The sequence below is a fragment of the Spea bombifrons genome, chromosome 5 (assembly GCF_027358695.1).
Source record: "Spea bombifrons isolate aSpeBom1 chromosome 5, aSpeBom1.2.pri, whole genome shotgun sequence".
In the NCBI taxonomy this organism is placed as follows: domain Eukaryota; kingdom Metazoa; phylum Chordata; class Amphibia; order Anura; family Pelobatidae; genus Spea; species Spea bombifrons.
In genome coordinates this window covers 55,697,610-55,721,573 of record NC_071091.1, presented here as the reverse complement: position 1 = coordinate 55,721,573, position 23,964 = coordinate 55,697,610, and the positions used below count along the sequence as shown (strand labels likewise).

General features: G+C 35.7%; 1 protein-coding gene across 1 annotated transcript in view; it reads right to left on the bottom strand.

Moving 5' to 3' along the window:
• The window catches only part of CDH12 (cadherin 12), a 75,729-nt gene that overhangs the window by 3,733 nt on the left and 48,032 nt on the right, over positions 1-23,964 (bottom strand). Inside the window, exons 3-9 of the mRNA XM_053466514.1 lie at positions 14,723-14,842; positions 14,213-14,380; positions 10,261-10,448; positions 8,754-9,007; positions 8,035-8,171; positions 3,669-3,790; positions 2,706-2,823 (exon numbers count right to left, since the gene is read on the bottom strand). Coding sequence (XP_053322489.1) covers positions 2,706-2,823; positions 3,669-3,790; positions 8,035-8,171; positions 8,754-9,007; positions 10,261-10,448; positions 14,213-14,380; positions 14,723-14,842 — 1,107 coding nt within the window. The remainder of the gene's footprint in view (positions 1-2,705; positions 2,824-3,668; positions 3,791-8,034; positions 8,172-8,753; positions 9,008-10,260; positions 10,449-14,212; positions 14,381-14,722; positions 14,843-23,964) is intronic.

Sequence of the window (23,964 nt, the reverse complement as noted above, 5' to 3'; positions counted from 1 at the left end):
TGAAGTGATTGTTAAAAAGCAAGTTGCAATTTAAGTGGTTATGCAGAATATTTAGAAGTATCCCCATACTTTGGATTTTATAACATAATAATTCCAGAAGGTAGAAAGTTCAAGAATATTTTAGTTCCTCCCTGAATGTTTTTCAGCATTTACAAAGCCATGTATGTTATCAGACGATTTGGAGATTCCAAATAAAGGGAATTTTTCCCACATAGCAACAGAAAAAGGTTTGAGTAAATTATATTAACAACTGGTAGTAAAAGCCCATGGATATGTATGCCACTGAATATGAGTGAGTCTCAGAAACTATACACATTGGACTTGCCATGTTCCATGTCCACATCTCATGTCCTGTTCTCATGTCTGAACGGGAAAAAAAACTAATTTACAAATTGCTTCAAAATGTATTACTAGTAAAAAATTAATAGTACAAAAAAATGTATGTTTTAACCCTTAAGAAACAATTAAACTTTTCACACAATGTAACTTTTTTAGACAGTGCATATTTACCATGTGTATGTATTCTAGGCCTGACAAACACAGAGACTCCTTGTCATCTCCAATATCCGCCATACAATTCCATATCATGGTTCCAATATCCCCCATACAATTCCATATCATGGTTCCAATATCCCCCATACAATTCCATATCATGGTTCCAATATCCCCCATACAATTCCATATCATGGTTCCAATATCCGCCATACAATTCCATATCATGGTTCCAATTAGGGCTGCAACTAACGATTATTTTAATAATCGATTAGTTGGCTGATTATTTTTTCGATTAATCGATTAATCGGATAAAAAAAATGAATGTAAATTTTTCATTTATTTAAAATAATTTACTAAACAAATGATGTTAAATACAAACAGCAGAATAAAAAAACTTTGATAATACATTTCTTGTCTTTATTTCCCAACCAGCCCCTCAATATATGCACATTTGAGCCCAGGCTTGCTACGCTGCCTCCCAGACATGCCATGCTGCCCCCCCACATATGCCACGCTGCCTACCACAGCACTCCACGCTGCCTCCCACATATACCACACCACGCTGCCTCCCACATATGCCACTCCACGCTGCCTCCCACATCTGCCACGCCACGCTGCCTCCCACATCTGCCACGCCACGCTGCCTCCCACATCTGCCACGCCACGCTGCCTCCCACATCTGCCACTCCACTCTACCCCCCACATGCCACTGTGCCTGATACGCCTTATACCCCCTGAAACACCACTCCATCCTCCCCAGACATGCCACTCCCCACATATGCCCTGCCCTCCCCACATATGCCACGCCATGCTGCCTCCCACATATGCCATGCTGCCTCCCACATATGCCACGCTGCCTCCCACATCTGCCACTCCACGCTGCCTCCCACATCTGCCACTGTGCCTGATACGCCTTATATCCCCTGATACCCCACTCCATCCTCCCCAGACATGCCACCCTGCCTCCCAGACATGCCACTTCTCTACCCCCAGATATGCCACTCTACCCCCAGATATGCCTTATACAACCTGATACACCACTCCGTCCTCCCCAGACATGCCACACTGCCTTCCCCACATATGCCTTATATACTGTATATACCTTATACCCCCAGATATGTCACTTCACTGCCCCCAGGATTTAGATTCCCCTAAATTAACCCTAAACTCCCCATTAACCATAACTGCCCCTAAATTAACCCTTAACACCGCCTTAACCACAGCATCCCCTAAATTAACCCTAAACACACCATTAACCACAATTGCTCCTAAATTAACCCTAAACACCCTATTAACATAACTGCCCCTAAATTAACCCTAAACACCCAATTAACCATAACTGCCCCTAAATTAACCCTAAACACCCCACTAACCATAACTGCCCTTAAATTAACCCCCACCTCCCCTAACTTTCAGTAGCCCAAATATATATATATATATATACACACATACATATATATATATATATATATATATACACATACACATATACTTACAGTTAGATGAGTGTCACAGCCATGTGGTTCTGGCCTGGAGAAGGAAGGGGCGGGGCCAGTTGTCACAGTGATTACAGGGAGGGGGAGTAAGTAGGAGCTGCTGCTGTGAGACAGTGAGTCAGACTAAACTATTATATAATGAGGGGGATTTTTCAGAGCGTTTGCTCTGAAAAAACCCTCATTTTATAATCGATAATAATCGATTCAACTAATCGATAATGAAATTCGTTGCCAACAAATTTCATTATCGATTATTATCGATTTTATCGATTAGTTGTTGCAGCCCTAGTTCCAATATCCCCCATACAATTCCATATCATGGTTCCAATATCCCCCATACAATTCCATATCATGGTTCCAATATCCTCCATACAATTCCATATCATGGTTCCAATATCCGCCATACAATTCCATATCATGGTTCCAATATCCGCCATACAATTCCATATCATGGTATATTAGTTGACTTTGAGTGTAAACTAAGAAAATCTTAAAAAACTACTAAATACCTAACCTGGATTCATAACTTATGTGTTTTGTCCTAAGGTTATCGGAAATAGAATTCTATCTCCAAAGTCCAAAGAATATGCTGTGGAATAAACAACATATTTTAGTGGGGAGAAACATACATCAAATCCATTTGATTGTTCCATGAATCATTATTGTGTAGTGCTATTTCCGCACAGCAAAAATGTATATAATCAGAATACTTACTTTTGTAGTCATGGATGGTAAAATTGGGGTTTGTAGAAGCATCGGGTGGTAGCCTGAATGAGAAAGTCTGCCCTGCAGGTGACATATCTTTGTCAGTGGCACCAATAATCTGGATGATCTGAACAAAACCACATAGAGAGCATTTTACTTTTCATGTAAACACTACTTATGGTAGGCTTCTTCAAAAGCTAGAATAATATCGGTTCTGGGATAGGTTAGGCTTTTAGCATGAAAAATGACAGGAACAAAGCAGCAGGAAGAAAGCTGTTTACAATTTAAAGAACATTTCCAGCTATAACTGACAGAGCTATCCTTAAAGATAATTTAAAGTATGAACTGGAGATGCTGCAGTTATTTTTCTTTAGCTGTCCTGCTTATACTTCCAATTCGATTAAAGGCATTATCGAGCAGATTTCAAAGCAACGTGCTATACCAGTGCTTATATATTTAATGGGGTCTATGCGCTAAAAGATGGGTGGTGAGTCGAGTTGAGTCGCTTTTTGTTTATTAATATATAAGTTATTTGCAAATGTTGCAATTATAGTCAAGTTCATGTCAGTGATAACACATTTGCATAAACTACAATGTAATCTAAAAAAAAAACCTGGATACCACTCCTACCCCTTAGATGGGGGGCAAGGTTCATCCAAAGCTGCGCTGTCGATGCACCCCCTCCAGCAATCTTTTACAACTATCTAGCAACTTCAGGGTAAATGCATCCCTGAGTTTCTGCTGTGTTTTTTTCAACATTGAGAATTTCCTACTGCATATATGATGATTTACTTTAATATAACTCATCCATAGGGTTAGGTTGAATAATTTAAATATTTTTTTCTCTTGGCCTTTGAGTGAGAGCATGTATTAATACCTCAGCTGCTGGAATCCATCTCATAAAATATATAACATGTACGTTATACCGCCATCTTACATCATCACCCATAATTCTGAACATTGACATCATACCTGTCCAGCTTTTGCAGTTTCACATACTGACACCTCATATGGTACAGCAACTTCTGGGGGGAACTCATTTACATCCAACACATTAATTACAATTCGGACAGAGCTTGTTAACTGTCGATTACCTGAAAAAGTAATACCAGGTTATACAGGATAAAACAAATGTTAACAAAATGGCTTAAAGGAAGTTATTTGTGGAAACACACAATCTAAAAAAACTGACCAAAATAGTTTAGATAAGAAGGTGTATAAGAGTCCAAACTAAGTGTACATCATGATACAAATTGCCTAGCAACCACAAGATGGTGCCACAACCTAATAACAAAAGTGGCATCCTAAAAATTCATGCTGTAACATATAAACAGCCCCAACATTACAGTAAAGAACGCTGATCTCAAAGTGCAGGAATCAATGCGTAATTGTGACGCGCTTGTTTTAATACATGTATTAACAGTACCCAACATCGACATGGCAGAAAACCATCACACAACTTTACCATCATAGCTCATGCGTTTCCTCAAAATGAAAGTTAAACAAGTCCAATAAAACAACAAAAAGTATTTAAAAGCAACACCATAAGTACAAAGACAAGTACTGATGTAATGAAAAAAAATAAACAAGGGCCAGGTAAGTATAAACGTATATAATGGAATGTCTCTGCACAAAGAATATCATATTCCAACACTGGGGACGTTCTTAACATGAACAGTATTCCCCATGAAGAGGACATTGAAGCTATATTATCTATTTTTTTTTTTATCTACTCTTTATCAAAGAGGCCTCTATGTATCTCAAGGACCGTGTGACCGTTGTAATACTTTTGCTTTGAGGGTACGTTTTATCTTTAAATTCAGGACACTACCATCTTTACCCTCTTGTATTCAGTATTTCACATGGGCTGTACCCCTTCTCTAGGGTAGAGGGCCATCGGAATGATCAACAACATCTACAGATCATCATTGGTTCAATCAACTCATTCCTATCCAAGAAGTCCTGTTTCACTGTTTTACTTACCGCTCAACCACTGACTAGATTGTAAGCTCGTAAGAGCAGAGCCCTCTTTTCCTTTTATGTGTTAAAGTGTGTTATTTAAAACCATTTATTTTCACTGCCTCTTATTGTTACAAACCCTACAGAATCTGTTGGCGCTATGTAAATAAATGTAATACACCATGAGGTTCAATGTGGCACCATGTTCTAATCTTTTTATGGTGGAACATTTGTTTATAATGTGTCATCCTGGCAGACTTATATCAACAGCATTTTCTTTTTTTTTGTTCTGAGCCTCTAGAAGTATTACAATCCTACAAAATATATTTGGATACCAAGATGTAGACGATTGTTTTCACTTTACAATATACTCGTATATCTCATTTTTAGACGTTCTTCTGGAAGTAAATACATAATTAGATGACAAATGGATAAACATTATTAATAGATTATGAGTTTTGCATGCAATTTATCCAGACACTCTTAAGAAACCCTAGTTTGAAATCAGACACCTTTACTTTGATATGTGATTCGATATAACACCACTTTGAGGGAATTATGCCTTATGGCAGACCAATGAGTATTTATCTACGTGATACATGAACTCTTTATTGATTCAGGATCTTTGGGAGTATCACCCTGGTGGATTTGATGCAGAATATTAATGCTTTGGATATTGTGCATGGACTTACATGTAAGGATCAGTATTGTGGACATTACAGATGCATTTTGTTTTACAGATCTTCTCAATATTTAAATCTAAGGTATCCATTATTTGGTGATTCTCATATGTTCATGTATAGTTTGTTTAATTTTTTATTCTATCAGAATTGATCCTTTTTGTCTCAACCAAGTGTTTACATGTTTTATTGTTACTTTGTTTTACTTTTTTCTGTACATGCCTGCATGTACTGTGCTCACCGTTGGCAGCCACTTTAATGATGCTTGACTGTGTTTATACAATTTAACAAGCTCTCCACAGGTATGGATTGAGAATGGCATCATTTAGCGTAAAGGTTACTGCGTGTGCCATGCCTTCTTGCATACTGCCTTATTGTTCTTTCGTATGCTGTGGTATTTATTCTTATGATGCCACTTTTGTTATGAGGTTGCAATTAAATACTGGAAAGATAGTGTATATAAAAAAAATAATATAGAAATAATAATAAAAAAAATATAGAAATATATATATATATATATATATATATATATATATATCATCGTATCGCTAGTGTGCAACTCACATGATTATTTATAACAAAATAGGTTCTACCTACATATATATATATATATATATATATATATATATATATATATATATATATAATTTATTTTTATAACATCTGATTTTCAATTAAAATATGTGTCTTAAGCAACTAATGGGGATTCCAATGTATGGACTGATTCCACTATCTAAGGTAAGTTTGGTAAAGTGACTGTGGTGTGATCAACTATTATGAAAGATGTATTGCTTCATACATTAGATGTACCCTATTCTACTTTCATTTACAAGCATTTTCTTTTTCAGAAACATCATGCAAATATGAGACTGCTAAAAAAATAACTTAGCAGACAGCTAGTGTTACAAAAAAGAATAGATCCCATCTGTCATTATCATGAATATTTTACGTCTGGTAAAATAGGTTTTGGTCTGTAGCTGTCAAGTGCAGTTTGCGAATAAAAAGTATGTCAGTAAAACACTTGGCAACGCTGCGGCAAAACTTCTGACATATAATAATATCTTCATCTGGAGGCAAAACTCACATTAATATTTAGTGCAAAGCGTTGCTTCGTGATTTGCCTTTCAGCTGTATTTTCTAGAAGAAATGTGTTCCTTTGTCGAGTAACATTTTTATCAAGCCTTACTTAAAATGTAACAACATACTTATAAGTAAAACAAGTTCTAAAGTTCACTGAAAACTGCATCGCTAGTTGTACAAAATAAATGTGTTGAAATCGCATTTAACATCAATGCAGAATGCCTTGCAGCGATACACACTGTATAGGTTGCACGGGTCTGCAAACATTAGTCAAGCCCCGACACATTTGTTAGATGTTCGAAACAGAGTACTGTTTTATATTGGATCTCAGTAGGGGTTTTCTCTCAAATGTCTCGTGTTTATCTTGCTTAATAGTTTGTTGTCCGCATCTTAACCCCTTAAGGACAATGGGCGGTCCCTAAACCCGTTGAAAACAATGCATTTTGAGCCCGTATATGTACGGGCTTTGTCATTAAGGGGTTAAGATATCATTTTATCTGAATTCAATATCTGGGAGAGAGCAAGGCACTTTGTGTGTAATAATTCTTTAATAACTGATAACAGCCTTTAAGGTACTTCTACCTAGTCTGCTGAATGTAACACTTTTGCAACTAAACACAGCATTGGAAGCATCATTCTTAGTACTAAGTATTGAAGCCTTTTCCAGATGTAGTTCTTTAATCGTGTGAAATATTTCCTCATTGCCTCATTTAAAATATCAACTGGAACGCTTACTTGTTTTAAAAGAATCTTAAAAATGGAAGGAGACATGGAAGTGGTTGTTGGAGAAGCTAGTGAGACATTGGGTGTGAGATAATGTGAGAGTGAGTGTGAGAAAGAATTTGAATTAATGTAAAAAGCCCCCCCCTCCACATTTCATCCATACTGAAAAGGCATTAAAATACATTTGTTGTCCAAAAACAAAACAAAAAAGTCTACATTTTACTTCTGTGAGGGTGGTACATAAATGGAATATCCTTCAGATGTTCCTTCAGAAAAGAAATGGTAGATAGTAAATCAGTAATGGAATTTAAACATGCATGGGATAGACATAATGCCACCTTGAAATTAGGGATATGTTTTTCATTTACATTTTTTCCATGCATATTATTTTAGGTACCCTCAAAAGCTTGCAATCTATTATTCTTCAGTTAGCATTCAAGGTGTCATATGTATCAATTTTAACTTTTTATTTGGTTCTATCCTATTCCAATAATAATAATAATAATAATAATAACAAGGAATTGCTTGTGTTTTGTGCTAAAACACAGGGTTTATAATAAAACAATCTTTATTAAAAATACCTTGAAGTTTGGTTAGTATAGCATACTGTTTTTGATGTGTCGGATTTAAAAATAAGGGGCATTTTAGCATTAAGGAAGCTGAGGTCTGAGGGAAACATACTCCAGATATCTTTCTGGTTCACCAAACCTATTCACATCCTGAGAACAAGAAGTTATGATAGCTACTCCCAAATGGAAAGTCATATATATATATATATATATATATATATATATATATATATATATATATATATATATATATATATATACACATAATAGTTATCTAAAATGTTACTATTGTTATATTCACATACTTATAGCAGCAGTTATACTTACTATCTTTACTTGCAATTATAGATATATTAAACTGTGCATTTGTTTCTCTGTCCAGTATCTCATTGGTCGCAACAGTCCCCTCATTTGCATCAACTACAAAGTTGTTGTCAATATCAGTCTTCTTATCAACAGAGTATCTGTTGGATACAAATGAAGGGAGAAGATATACATATCACTGTAAGCATTGTCTAAAAAGACTATTAAAATGAGTAGTAATGTACTGGAGGTGAACTGATTTTCTCACTGCAACAGTAGGAAGACATGTTCCAGGGATTGAGCAATAAGAGAAGCCGCTGAAGCTCTTTGATTACATGCAGTTACAGAAACACATCTCCCTGCATATTATATCTTTACCTGCAGTCAGCTCCAGCATTGGCTCAGGGAATGATGTAAGCAGCGGCTTGATAAAACGCCCCCAATGTGCCTTAGTGGAAAGTGCTCCCATTGATTTCAACAGGAGTGCTTTCCTGCTACAGATTAGTTTCTTGAATTTTTTTTTAAGAATGCATATTAAAATACTCACACAATACTTTAATATTCATTCTTTTTTCACTGGGGCTGTCAGGAGCATTACACTGTCTCCTTAAGTACTAAAACTGAGAATTGTTAAAGCCCTTCTCAAGGTAATTGTATTTCTGGGGAGTTTGGACAATCCAAACAGCTGCACAACGAATACAATATTAAACGCCGGTTGCAGCGTGTTGTCATGTGTTACAGACCTTACAGAGCTGGATCCGATATCAAGGTCTTGTGCTGTAACAGCTCCAATGATTGTCCCAATGGGGGTGTCCTCATAGACTTCCATTGTGTAGAAAGGTTTGCTGAACACGGGAGGCTCATCCACATCCAAGACATTAATTTTCACAGTAGCAGTGTCTTTAAAAGGTCCCACAGAGTTAAAATGATGATCCAGATGTGCATTGGAAGCTTCAACTTTAAATGTGTATGCTTTTTTTGTTTCAAAATCCAGTGGCTAAAGATATAAAAAGATTCTGTTTTTACCTGAGTACATAGACATTGGTTCATTTGCTCATATTAATAATCTCCACTTGAAAAATATTAAGATCTTAAAAGATCTTGCAGTAATGTCCAATAATGACAATGGTTTTGTTTTATGGTGTTATTTCAAATATGTTTGGTATTTCTGAGTATCTTTCCATGTGTAGGTTGTGCTGTTAGATGAAAAATAATTACAGCACAAATGTTTTTCACCAGAGCTCAAAAAATAAGACAACTATCTGGATATTTTTTTGTCCAGCACTGCCATCTAGTGGCTTAATATGAAAATGTCACTACGAGCCTTACTCTTTTAAATTGCTTGCAAAGAAAGTACCGGTAAATAGAAATGTGAGATCTTACAGTATCATCTGTATTATTCCATTGCATGTTATAGTTAATAGAGTGTTAGTATTTGTGTTATTAGTCTAAAAAAAATATTTCTTTTGTTAAATCGCAATACCACATGTACCCTCACTTTCTGCTAACTGAAAAATATGAAATAAAAGAATAAAACTGTCCGGGACTGGCTATCTGGCAAACTGGGCTTCACGGGCTGATCAGGTGCTGCAGAGTGGCACCTGCAGCACAGATGTATATACCCAGCCACATGCTATGTCAGTATAAAAACAAAGACTTAAAGAGCCATTGCCATTAGTATAACATACTAAGTATTGCGGTCCACTAAAAATAATAATTAATTCAAGGATATATATTTGTTATCTAAAATATAATACTAATGCACAACGAAGTCAACTGAAATTAGTGAGCTGTCATTTACTTTGCAAGCAATACCAAATTTTGATCGTTCCACCCTAAACTAAATATCTCTCTTGTTCCGCTTCTTAACAATTATTGATTCCCTTTGACATAGACTTTTTTACTCACAAAACATTTGCGCACAGCCCAATCAACAATCTGTTCCCCAATCTCTGTCAGTCTACAATTTGTATGCTCCTGTACTACTTGTTCCTGTTCTAAAATCAGTGAAAATAACAATGTTTCCGTAAAAACGGCAAGTATATTTTTTTCTGACCGGTAATGAACATATATATAGCATTTGTTTACAATATAATTGAAAGATCATATTATAATATCCACATGCATAATGCATTTTAATAAGATCAATATATTTACAGCATTTGGAGATACTAAATTATTTAATGACCACTAATGGCCAATATCTTTTCATAATATATGAAAATTGTATACTTGTGTGGTTAAAGTTACCCTTTTAAGAAATAATATTCCTTCTTGCGTGTCGTTATCAGTTTTGATGTCAAAAAGGTTTCCACCATCTCCAGGAACAATATTATATTCAATTTCTGCGTTTCGCCCAAAGTCAGGATCAACAGCTCGTATCCTACCAATCGGTAACCCAACCGGAGAACTCTCTGGTACTTTTAAATGAAATATACCTGATGAGTGAAGACGTTATAGTTTAGCATCTGTGGCAACATTCTGTAGTCATTTTATTTAACATTTGCAGCAAAAGCTATTGGCAATACACCATATAAGCAGACTTTGGTCTCAGGAAAGACATTTGGCTCACATATCCTACCCTTATTAAATTCTATTATTATGACTATTTCACACATGTTTAAATGCACACATAATGGTTTAAAAACAGTAACATAGTCATTTAAACTACAGACTCATTTTAATTATTCCATACAATTGATTTAAATGTTCAAAAACGGCTTATAATTGCCTTTACAGAAAACATACCGATCCACCAAAACAGGCTATGATGATAACATTCAAACCTTTGGGAAAATATGTTTAACTTTGATATCACAAAGAGAAGTCAAATGATTGGTTTATGGATAGACATTAAAGAATGTAGAAAGAACAGAGCTGTTTTTATATTTTTTGTACCCTTTCTGACAATGGAACATTTCTGCGGTGTTCAGGCTTAGCTATAATTTCTGTCTCTCTCATTTACTGAACACACACAAGTTACATACAGTATTGTTTGTTTATAGGACAAAAAGTGCTTTCTTTAAATACTAGTATTTTAATCATATCATCTACTATAAAAATAGAAAAAAAGCTTCTTACTTTTGTTTGAATTTTTTTTTACTCATCTACAAATGCCTTCATGTTTATTTGCTTTTTTTGCAGGTTACAGGGCAATACGTCCCAGTAGCATATTGCTATTTCAAAACGATTTTTTCAAAACCGGTCATTCAGTCCCCATGTGCCATTTGGGACAGCTTTGAAGTTCACTTTACCCACATCAAACCCCAGGGCGTTTCAAATGGTGGTATTGGAACTCTTTTCAAGCCAGGATTTTTGGGAAGATACAGCACCAATTTTATTTTTTTACATTTTTTGGACATATTTTCTTTGAACTGGATGATTCCACTTACGATGTCATGGTGACAGTACTGGGATATTTTTTATTTTAAAATTGTATTACATTACATTTTCAATATATTTTTTAAATTTTATTTAACTGTTCACTGAGCTCAATTGACTTGCACTGGCTCATGGTTATCAGGAGGGTCTGGAGAGCACCACCATCTTGCAGCAACACCAGCTTTCTACACTCGTGTAATTGCTTGATTGCTTTCTATACTCGTGTAACCCCATAATGCCAGTTGTCATCAAGGGATTAATAGCCCTCAGAGTAACATGCAATAATAAGCTTTAAAAGAAAAGGAGGTCACATATGAACATAACTGTGGCATTCAACCTTTACCCAAAATAATGTTCTAATTCTTACCAGCACTGCATGTTTTAAAGCTTCTTCTGCATGGGTGGCTGGGTGCACATAAGTCAAAATTTGACATACTCAGAGTGCTGAGTGCTGAAGTGGCGCATAAAAAATGCCTGTCCTCTGTAACATTACTCACTACAGAGTTAAAAATTGCCTCTGGAACCAACATGGGCACAAGAGCTGTGTGTCGGGAGCTTCATGAAATGGGTTTCCATGGCCGAGCAGCTGCACACATGCCAAACATCAATATGCACAATGCCAAGTATCAGCTGGAGTGCTCTAAAATACACTGCCACTGGATTCTGTAGCAGTGTAAACATGATCTCTGGAGTTCCCAGCGTGACATAAGGACATAAGGAATGCTGATTCCGAACTACGCCTTCTCATCCAACATTGTTGTCTGACCAAACAAATTGGCACAAATTCCCACAGACACACTCAAAAATCTGTTGGAAAGTCTTCTCAGAATAGTAGAGGCTGTTAAACCCTCAAAAGCGGAGGGGCTACATATTTATGTCCATTGTTTTAGAATGGGAAGTCCAACAAGTTCACATAGGTGTGTTGGTCAAATGTCCATATATTTTTGGTTATATAGTGCATGTACCTTGTAATGACATCATCAGTGAATACCCTTTAGTTACTAGACATATCCCTGGAGTTTACAAAGACTACAACAGGATCTGAACTCTGGTATGAAAAAATAAGGAACTTAGCAAAAAAGTGAACAGTTTACAAAAAACACCACCTTCCAGTATAACATAACAAAATTTACTATATACCAACCCAAACATATTAAGACATTAGAAAGAGAAAAAAATGGTTTGTGTGTAACTGAGAATTTTGTCCTTGGGAAACCTACAAACTTGTAGGGTATTACTGTAGTTCAATAGTGTTGATGAACATAAACTGTTTTTGCTTCAGCTAAGACACCTATTCTGTGGAAGTCAATATTAAGCTAATTTGTGAAAATGTTTTCTTTTCCAATGTTCATACTTTTCATATATTAGTTCTAATAAATGTTATGGTTTCACAGAAAAATAATTAAAAACATTACTATATACTTTGTATGGGTATACTTAATAGGAAACAGTGAAGTTATGGTTTAAGGAAGACATCGCAAAATCAAGAAAGTCCATCTCTGTGTTGTAAAATAGCCATGGTGCTTAATATACACATGCATGCAATTTATATGTATATATATCTATATATATATATAGATCTATATATATATCTATATATATATATATATAGATATATATATAGATATATATATATATATAGATATATATATATATATACTGTGTATTACAATATTATTTATAGATGTAAAACAAATACCGGTAAATCAACATTCCAAGAATTCTCACATATTTATTTTGGCCTAAAAGTATTAAAATAAAGAAGGCAGATAAAATACAGGAGAAATAAACACTGAGCAAACATTATAAATTTAGTGTTAGAATGAGTAGTCCAGTATAAATTGCCTTCATTTTTCATCCCCTGATTTATATCACAGTGTATTGATCTATACGTGATACATATCCATAATCCACTTGAAGAGGCAGGACAGTAAGCTTATGGAGTCCCTATTAATTCACCTTGAGTTTATTGCAAACTCATATTTCATAAGCTGACCTTCAGCCTTCATGTTTGGTTCTATTTAATTTCTTGGTTGAGTTATATGGAAATGTAGACTAATTTGTCTTTCCACAGAAGAAAGCAAAATACATGCAATAAAAACAAAACACACTTGTGAAATAGCATTTTTTATTACACTCCAGCCATTTATACTTTAACACATATGATAGCTGCTTGGTCTCTTTAAATTTCCGGGCGTCCAATTTGCAAACACATGGGGGATAACGCAGAATCCCTCCATATGCATATGTCCCATTGACCTATCCCCCCATAGTCACCTCCAGCCATGGATTTGCATATGCGGCATGTGTGACAAGTGTTCCTATTGATGTTGACCCAAGGAAAAATAGGGCAGCTGCTGTACCAGGGCTAGAACGTCTTATGTTTTTCATTTGGTTTGTTAGAATGTATATTAAAGTACACACAGAGTACTTTAACATGCATTCTTCTTTAGAAGGGGGAATCAGGGGCATTAAGCTGTCCCTTTAATTGCTATTGTCGTCTTGTTTCTTATGAGTGTACACACTGCTGCATGTAGACTTGTAGATGTGTTATCTGGCCTAACTGGAGTGGTAAGAGCTAGTAATTACAGATGTCTACCCATATTCACTGACATGAACTGCATATTAAGGAAGCCAGATGGACAGAAGTCACACTTCTGCAGTCCAACAAAATTAGTAAAATATTTAACTTGCATAGTAAGCCATTTCCTTTCTGTTGTTTGCGCTGTATGGTATATTTGAATAGAACCTACTTCATATATTTAAACTAAGGCTAGATATGGCAACATATATGCTGGATTTTAAGAAACGCATAACTTACTCTTCGGAAATCTGGGTGGATTATCATTGACGTCTGTAAGCGTGATATTGATAGTAGTAGTTCCCGCTAGTCCACCCAGTTGTCCTCCCATGTCCTTAGCCTGGATAAGGACTTGATATTGTTCCTTCACTTCCCTGTCCATGTTTGGTAAAGCTGTTCTGATGACACCTACAGAAAAAAGGGAATAGCATTTTGGGATATTTTAAAAGATTTATAAGATTTTATACTGGTAATTTACATAGGAAAATAAGCGAGGAACAGAGTGAATACAATTATGAAGGTATTAAATAGGTAACCATAAGCAAAATTAAACGGGTTATCAATGTTAAAACTACTTAACTTAAAATAGTATTATTAAGATTTGCTGTTAATGTGACCAAATACCTGTGAATTTAGAGAAACGTGTAAAAAAAAAAAAAAAAATCACATGGCGATTAACCAATAATGTTAAAATTTCACAGACTATGGTTTATTTATTTAGGTGCACATTAAAAATTTGAATCATAATACCTGTCTTAGGATCAATAGAAAAATAAGGCTGCCCCTGAAGAATACTGTAAACCACCCTGGCGCTGTTTCCGTATGTAGGATCATCTGCATCAGTAGCTTTGACCTGAAGCACATAGGCACCTAAGAACAATAAAATAATATTAATCACACTCGTTTATTTCTACACTTGTCTGTAAAGACTGCAAACTGAGACGTGTTACCTTAATGAGCTGATCCATACGTCTTTACTGAGAATATATTAACGTTTAATGAAAATAACATGTTAAGGTGCTGTTCATGGTTCAATTCAATGTATTAATTGTTCTGGTATTTAAATGCACCACAAAACATCAATAACATTTAAAAGAGGTTCATTCAGACACAATCGATAAAACTTGACAGAAAATGCAGGCTGAGACTAAAGTAAATTAACACTTAACATCTACCGCAAAACATACCATGATTTGGAAGGTATACCATTTAGGGTCTACTGAAGGAAAGAAAAGTACAGTTAAGTGTGGTGTGTCTTCTTACCTTACATTAATAATAGTTGTGATGAAAATGTTAGATATTTTTTTTGTCTAATCATCTAAATGTCTATGTGACCAAAGTTAAGACGAAATCACAGCTTCTATGAATTCTAGATTGTATTTTATGGACAAAGTACCATACATACAGCACTAAGTAATGACAGGTAATCGTAACAGGACAATGGAGCTTGGGTGCTGTATGCTCTAGGTTGTTGACATGAGGAAGAGGAGAAAGAGACCTCACCCTTGTAAACATGAGTTTTTATACCTCTTTACGATATCACTTAGAGTATAATGTTGAAGGTATATGGGCAATATTTGAATATTCCTAATTCTATTGGATCATTCATGTAACGGGCTAGGATTCCAGAAAGACCTAACAGTTATGTCACATTATGAGAAACAAATGTTCCTAGCACTCATGTTTCACTCATGCCTCATGTGAATATATGGGAAAAGAGAAAACATGGTTTTCTTACAGACTACCCTAGAAGAATTCACTCACTGTTGTTGTACCACATGACACTGCTGAGGGACACAGCGATCCTGGGGGTGGGGGGTCGGGTTCTAATCCCCAAAACCAATGTATCCCAAATTGGAAAAAACAATGCTACATTTCTTACAGTAAGAAATTAAAAAGCTTAATAAAACATATTTTCTGACAAACAAAACATGCTCAGTGTAGAGCAGTGTTTTTAAAAATGGAGCCAACAGCTTATGACAACTCTGATCATAGTGGCCACAAGGCTGCCTGCAGAATAAATTAAAGAAAGCTTTGCGATCAATGGCATGACTGGCAACATTCTAAAGCAAGGATATGGAAGACAGATTGCATCTCTCCAACAATATCCTGTAGATGGGCACTGTGGTAGTAGCACTCAGTGCTCCTATTGAATGAGTGCACCTTGAGACAGACTAATAAGCTGATCATGTGAGTGTGTGGTATGTGTGGCTGAGATTGCTTTGTGTGGTCGGGAAGCATGATGTGTATGTTTGAGTTGAAGCTACTAACTTTACCTAACATAAACTTTATAAAAAACAATGCTCATCAAAACACAGGAAAACATTTTGCCATCAAGGTCTTTTTCCCCCCACCTTTGATGAATTAGGTCCTTGTCTTCTGAGCAAGAAGACATATAACTCATACTATGCTTTATCAGATGCATAGCATACAGCGCTTTGTTTTGGATGTGCTTGTTTTCTACGGTTTGATTTTATTTAGAATAATGAAAGTAGTTGTATAAGTCAGCGTGCCATATCATTAGTTTTCAAGTTCAGCAAAGGGAGGCCTTGCTCAGAATCCATTGCCTTAAAAATGTCAATGGCAATTTCATCTTTTGTTTAGTGCGCTGTGTATGTGTTTATGCATCTATAACTTAAGATTTTGACATTGCCCTTGTGTGCTTTAACTTAAAAAATGAACTACGAAAAAATAACAGTAATGTAGGCTGACAGAGTACTGCTAGCATGTGCATGAATAACAAGAATGAAATATTTCATAGAAGGGTAGTACTTAAAATTGAGCCTCACAACACAAACATGAGTCATAATATATGATTAACCAACAACAACATATATTATATTTTCATTGACTGCTCTAAAATTTAAATGGCTTGGGTTTTATGCTTGTAAACTGCAATCCATCTCCACAAATACAGCTTAGTGAAAGTGTTTCTAGTAGATTTTGATGATTATTAATGAAAAAGTGTGTAATATTTTCTGCTAGTATCATAATGTGCAAATAAATTACATATTTACTGTTAGATTGATGTTAACAACATTTTTTCTCTATAAGGCACATTCTGTCTAAGATAGCAAAGTATCCAAAAATCTACATTTTCTGTATGACGACATCCCTTTTGTGAGGACTAAAACTGGCTTTGACTCCCAGGGGAAGAAAGCCTCAAGAGTCTGAATTGGGGCTCATGGCTTTTGCATACAGTAGAAATATACTTAACACAGTATACATCCCAGGAGAAAAGTTAACCAGACCAAAAAAATACAAATTATTTTCCTGACTGAGTAGAAGGTATAAGAATGTGCCAGGTTCAGTTCGATTTTGAGAAATAAGAAACAATTCACTTGATAATTAAAAAAAAAGCCAAGAGAATAGAAGTAGAGATCCACCATGGGGTAGATGGGGAAAGAGGTGTTAATGCCACTTTGTACTGAGTTGACTGGACCTAATTCAGTGCATTTTCAGAAAAGTACAAAACATCTAGAAAGATTGCAGGGAAGGCATATAAAAATGTTTTGTCTTTTTACAAAAGGAAAATATCAAGAATCTCAAAATGTATAGCATGGAGGAAAATCAAAAGAGTGGGTATTTCAGAATGACTGACAGACACAAATATATATATATAAAAAAACTACAGGATGGATTTATATTGTAAAAGAGGGAGAACTCTGGGTTAATTCAGTAAAGGAATTTACACATTCATGACATAAGAATGTCTACAAAGAAGCTAGAATGTAAGGCTAAGGGCAAAACATACAGAATCATGGACTATTCTGGCAATCTAGGAAAACTAGATGGGCTAAATATTTCTTATGCACAGTGAAAGTGAAGGCATTTTTTTGTGTGTCTGTCTTTTTGTGTATTGTGCATCTCTATAGTTATATTTTCCAATTTCTCCCTCAATATTTTCCCTCTCTGTGTGTATGAAAAATAAACAGAAAAGCAGTAAAAAAAATGTTGACTATTTGTAGATATTTTAGAATGCTAATTTCTTGTTTAACTCTAGGTGGCACCAGTCCTCTTTACACACTGCATATAACATTTATCTTAAATTTATTTTAAATGGTAATGTTTCGACAATTATCTATTAGACACCTTTAATATATAGAAATGTTTATCATCTAGTTTATCATGATAAGAAAAAATGTATTATGTAAGCAAAATTATCTGTTTTTCAATATTTAAAATCATAAGTTAACACAATGCATTGTTTTGTTTAATGTCCCTATTATTTCACTGTATATGCCAAACTGAATAGGAGGAACTATGACTAGATCATTTTCTTAACAGCCACCATCCTGATTAGCAGGTTTTTCTTCACCTCACAGAACCTGAGTGTTTAAAGGTAAACCCATCTACACAGAGAAAATATTTATCTTTAAGCAACTGCTTTCTAGAGAATGGTGTGTGTGGCTACATATGAGATAAAGGTATTATGAGAACTCAGTGCCCAGTGAAACACACCAGCAGCTACAAAGAGCAGTATGCAATTCTGTACAACACAAACTATCTATATGGGCTTAGTGTATCAAAGTGTGAAAAATAGATAATAACCTGATTGCAGGGGCGTTGCTAGGGGAGGCTACTAGGACTGAAGCCCAGAATCTCAACTTCATAGCCCCAAACAGAGACTCTGGGGCTAAAGTATGCTTTATCCAGGACTATGGGAACTGGCCCCAAACTAATGCCGCCAGCACCAGAGGCATACATAGAGCACTCAGCTGCAGGGGCCGGTCCAAACTCGTCTAATCTGGCCCAGGTCTGACCAGCCCATTGTGAACAATTTTAGACTGGCCTAGGGAGGCAAAAACAGCTCGTGGTGATATAACGTGAGGTCACATGACCCTGCTGCAGCAGCAAAGAAAAATGTACAGCTAAGCTATGGGGTGTGTGATGTAAGGAGGGAAAGTGTGCCAAATAGAATAATAAATAAGATGAGAAATAGGGAGAAAACCGAGAGATAATGAGACAAAGGGGAGATATGAGAATAAGTAGGATGGTGAGAAGGGGGCGTGATAATGAGAAGTGGGGAAGACAGGGAGAAGAGAGAGTGAAATCTGAGGAGGGATAAAGAGAAATTGAAGATATGCGGTAAATAAAAAAGAGGAGATATAAAGAAAAAGAGGAATCGAAGAAAAGGGGGAAAGATAAAAGAGGAAAGAAAGGTAGGAAGAAGAAAGGAGAGAGACCAAAGTAGTGTTAAGGAGGAAAAGAGTAATGGGAGAAAAGGGAGAGATAAAGAGAAAGTGGAGAGAAAGAGAATGAGAGATAAATGGAAAGATAAAGAGAACAAAGAGATAAAAACCAAAAGGGAGGCAACAGAATGGAGAAATAAAGTGAAAAAAAGAGAAGAGATCCAGAGCAAAGGGATTGCTGAGATAAAGAGAACTGGAAGAGATAATGAGAAAGGGGAGCATCAAGAGGAGACCACTGTAGGTCACTGTCAAGGCATGGACTCCACTAGACCTCTGGCACCAAGACGTTAGCAGGAGATCCTTTAAGTCCTGTAAGTTGCAAGATGGGGCCTCCATGGATCAGACTTGCTTGTTCAGCACAGATGAGATCTGGGGAATTTGGAGGTCATGCTGTTGTCTTCCTCAAATCATTCCTGAACCATTTTTGCTTTGTGACAGGGCGGATCCTGCTCAAAGAGGCCAATTCCATCAGGGAATACCGTGTCCATAAAAGGTTGTACAATGTCTGCAACATGCATAGGTATTTGGTACATGTTAAAGTAACATCCACATGAACGGCAGGACCCCAGGTTTCCCAAACACTGCCCAAAGCATCACACTGCTTCTGCCTGCTTGCCTTCTTCCCATAGTGCATCCTGATGCCATTGCTCCATGGTCCAGTTCTTATGCTCAAGTGCCCATTGTGGCGGTTTCAGCAGTGAACAGGGGTCAGCATGGGCACCATGACTAATCTGTGGCTTCGAAGTCCCATACCCAACAACTGTGATGCACTGTGTTTTCTGACACCGTCATATCATCACCAGACATCTACAAAGCAGAGATCTTTGTCGCAAAAGTTTGTTTTAGTGACTTTTTTCATGTACACAGAGCTTTGATTTTTTTTGAAAAATCATGTAAATAATCTGACATTATAGGAAAATCAACAAAATGCAAAACCAGTCCTGAACATTTTCATTTCTAAAATACTAACAGGATCAAAGGGGTCTTGTTGAAGCCTAAATTTCTGTATGCTATCAATCCAAACAACCACCACTACCCGAGGACCTGCAGAGGGTATAAGATTATAAACACTACTTGGTATAGAGGCAAATCTATCAGAAGTAATTGAAGAGCAGTTTTTCCATAGATGGCAAATGAACAAAACGAGATAAAAACAGTAATGCATTAATAAATCTCATATATTTACATAAATTGTATTCAGTTTTCTGATTGCAGGACTGCTATTCTAATACATATGATGAATTTAAATCTCAAAATTTAATCTGGCCCACTACCTTTTTTTTCCAGTTTTATGTTACTTTCCCCATTTAGGGCTCCTGGTTTATTCACACAGTCTACCTATGGGTAGACAGATGATAATGGGAGATAACATGGCATAAAAAGTGTGAAATGCTATACAACTTGTAACAAATTCTCTCTTTTCATACCTTCATAAATTGAAGGCTGAGATTTACAAACTCTCCAACTCCAATCAGCGGGTGCTATTTCCTCGGAGACTTCCTAGAAATGGCAGATGGACTACAGTTGGTTCTGGACAGTAGTAGATAAGAAGTATGTCCCACAGTCTATCACATTTCTGCTATCAAATTAATTTGCTGCCCTTTCAGAATATTGCCCTGAGACATGTCCCAACAGTGCTATAGAGGTTTCTGACACCTCGTACCCAGCTACATAAGGAGATAAGACTGCATCTACTCATGAAAATATAAGAAGTGTAAACCCCTTTGAGAAAAGTTTGTTGTGGGGACTCTATACTGAGAGGTGTTATTCTGGAGGGAGGCCATGATGGTAGAAACCATGACTGGTATATTTCTGGAGCTACAGCTCACAGAGATAGAATAAGCATTTTTATTTTTTTATTTCTTTTTAAAAGGCAAGACAGGAAGGAGAGTTTGATAAAGGGACTAATTTGTCATGTAATGAGGTCAGTGTGGTAACAGACATATTCAGTAAACTAGGTAAGGATCCGTAGCACAGGTTTTACCTGTGTATGGGAGACAGTATGTTAGATTCTGCAATTTTAATTTATGGCTAAAGAAATGTTCCAAAAACAGGGATTTGGTTTTATTTCCCACACTGGGCATATTTGGTTTAATAAGAAACTAAGTGCTTCAGCGGTTTTATTAATAGGAATTAATAACTAGGCAAAGGGAGCAATGGGATGCTACAAGGTAATACTTCTTGCCCCCTATGACATATAGGTTGTAAAACAGCATTTTTAGAGTGATGTATACAAATGCCTACAGTTTAGATAATTAGATTTTGGGAGTAATTAATTTCTGATATATGGCCCCTTAATGTATTGTGTACAGGTCTAGAGACCTCATGTCCTTTTAACATTTTGAAGTTCAGAGGAGGGCTACTAAAATGGTAAATGGTTTGCACGCTAAACATTACTATGAAAGACTAAGGGATCTCAATATAAACATTTAAATTTAAAGGATAATTTACCAAGGTACAGGATGGAAGTTTATTACAAAGGAGGAGAGTGTAAGAACACGAGGTCATCATCTACAACTAGAGAGTGAGAGGCTTAGATGTGATGTAAGGACATTTTACTTACCTCCCAGCAAAAGTGATAGAGGCTAATAAAGTGAGGGAATTTAAACATGCTTGGAATAGGCACAAAGCTATCCTGAATCTTTATATTATCAAAAAAGGGAATAACTAGATTGGCCAAATGGTTCTTTTTGCCATCAAATTCTGTCTTTGTTTACTATTATTTATAATCAAGTATATATATATACATATATATATATATACACATATATATATATATATATATATATATATATATATATATATATATATATATTATAAATCAAATTCCAATGAGGACAAGAATCTAGATAAAAAAGTGGCTTGACATATTTAGTTTGTATCATTAGACAACATAGTGTGTGTGATAATGAATGCTGTTTCTATAGAGAAACACAGATGAAGTGCCGGCTACTATTCATTTTAACATAATACAAAAGAGGTTTGGCGTAACTCGTTTTTCTATTAATGACCAAAAATGAATGGTTGTCAGTTGACGCAGCATACAAATTGTAGTATGCCTTTCTAGAACACGCTACCACTAATGAATCAACTCAAGGGCAACCTTCTGTTGAACCATCTTGCTGTTAAGAAAGCATACCCAACACAACAGAATTACCAACATTTGGTGGTTTTATTTTCACGATAAAACGCTACAAAATTCAAGGTGAGATTTGTTTTCGGCAGGAATCCCTGTATGTGTTTTGAATAAAATATAAACTTTGATTTTCGGTGCTTACACTCTGCCAGTTCTGCTCTTTCAACTGAAAAAAAGCATGTGTTTCTAAATATGAAATTCTGCTGAATCTGTAACTGCTTTTGGCGAGACGCTGAAGAAATATAATAATAAATGCATTTGTGTATATATTCAAAAGCTTTCTATTATGAACTGTCAGTTTGTTCGTCTTTGGCAATAGGTGCTGTGCAGAATGTTAAGTGCCTGGTTTGCAACAGCATAAAGTCAGAGATCAATAGGTTTACAAAATCTATACTAAAATGTAAAGTGGAGATTAAAATGAGAACATTTTATTTAACCCCCCTTTTTTCTATTTCACATGTAAGAATAAAAAAAATGGAATAATGTCAAAATTAAATACCGTATTTAATACTGTACATTTAGATTTTCTTTTATTTGTTGTTTAGGTTAACAGTAAGTAATGCAATGCATTACATTTCTGTGCTATTCACTGTCAATTTTTCATAATATATAGATAGTAGACATGGTTTGGAACCTAATTATAATTCTAAAATAAAACTTTTAAAAAGAGACAAAATAAGAAAAGCAGCCTTGCAGCATATACAACTATGAATGATCCCGATGGTACCCTGGAAGTTCATAATGCTGCTATGCACTATTGTACTACAATGGGTCATATGACCTGTTAACAACATGGAATATTGCTGTCAGCCGCCTTTAACAACATAGTACGCTATTATCTTCTGCTATTGACTGGTGTATAAGTAGGGGGAAAGGGGACATTAGGGCAAGAGAAGAGGCAATAGGAAATGAGGAGAGGTGTAATGGACACGAGAAGAAGGAGAATGGCAGCTCAAATATGTTAATATGTCTCTTGATATATTGTTTACATTTGTCTACTAAATGTATACCTCAGACTGATTATTTTGCGTGTGATAGCAATACTAAGAGACACAATATCCATAGAATGTAAATGTAAAATTGACATCACTTTCCTAATTTGGCATCATTCTCGCCCTTTCCTGTTGTATGTTCTGGAGAAGTGTTTCCTTATTTTACAGCTGGCCAAGTAGTGTGCTGAGGTGTTCGTTACAGCTGTAGGCCTAAGCAGTCAGGAAACCAAGAATTAGAAACCAAGAAGTACACATACGTACCATTCTAAATGCACATCCCAAAGAAATCCCCCTGCTTGGACCAGTAGGGATTGTCATTGAGACATGATAACAATGTGTTATAAATGTTTTCAATGGTTATGCAAGAACGAACATCAAAAAAAAACATCCAGAGTTAGGCAATGAGGTAGAATTCCCCTTCTTGTAAAAAATTAACAATGAATAATGACCATGGCTGTTTGTGCTAAAGGATTTTAAATATTTAAACTGTAATTCATATTTGATGTTTGGTTTCTAATACATTGTGCACACATCATTATAGTGGCTTTTAAAAAAAAAAATCTTATTGGCATAGTTATCTGGAGGAGGATTTAGTGGGAGCAATGCCTTTGGACCTAATGCTTATGGACATCTGTTATGATTTCTCTATATCTATATTTTACATCAGGGTCA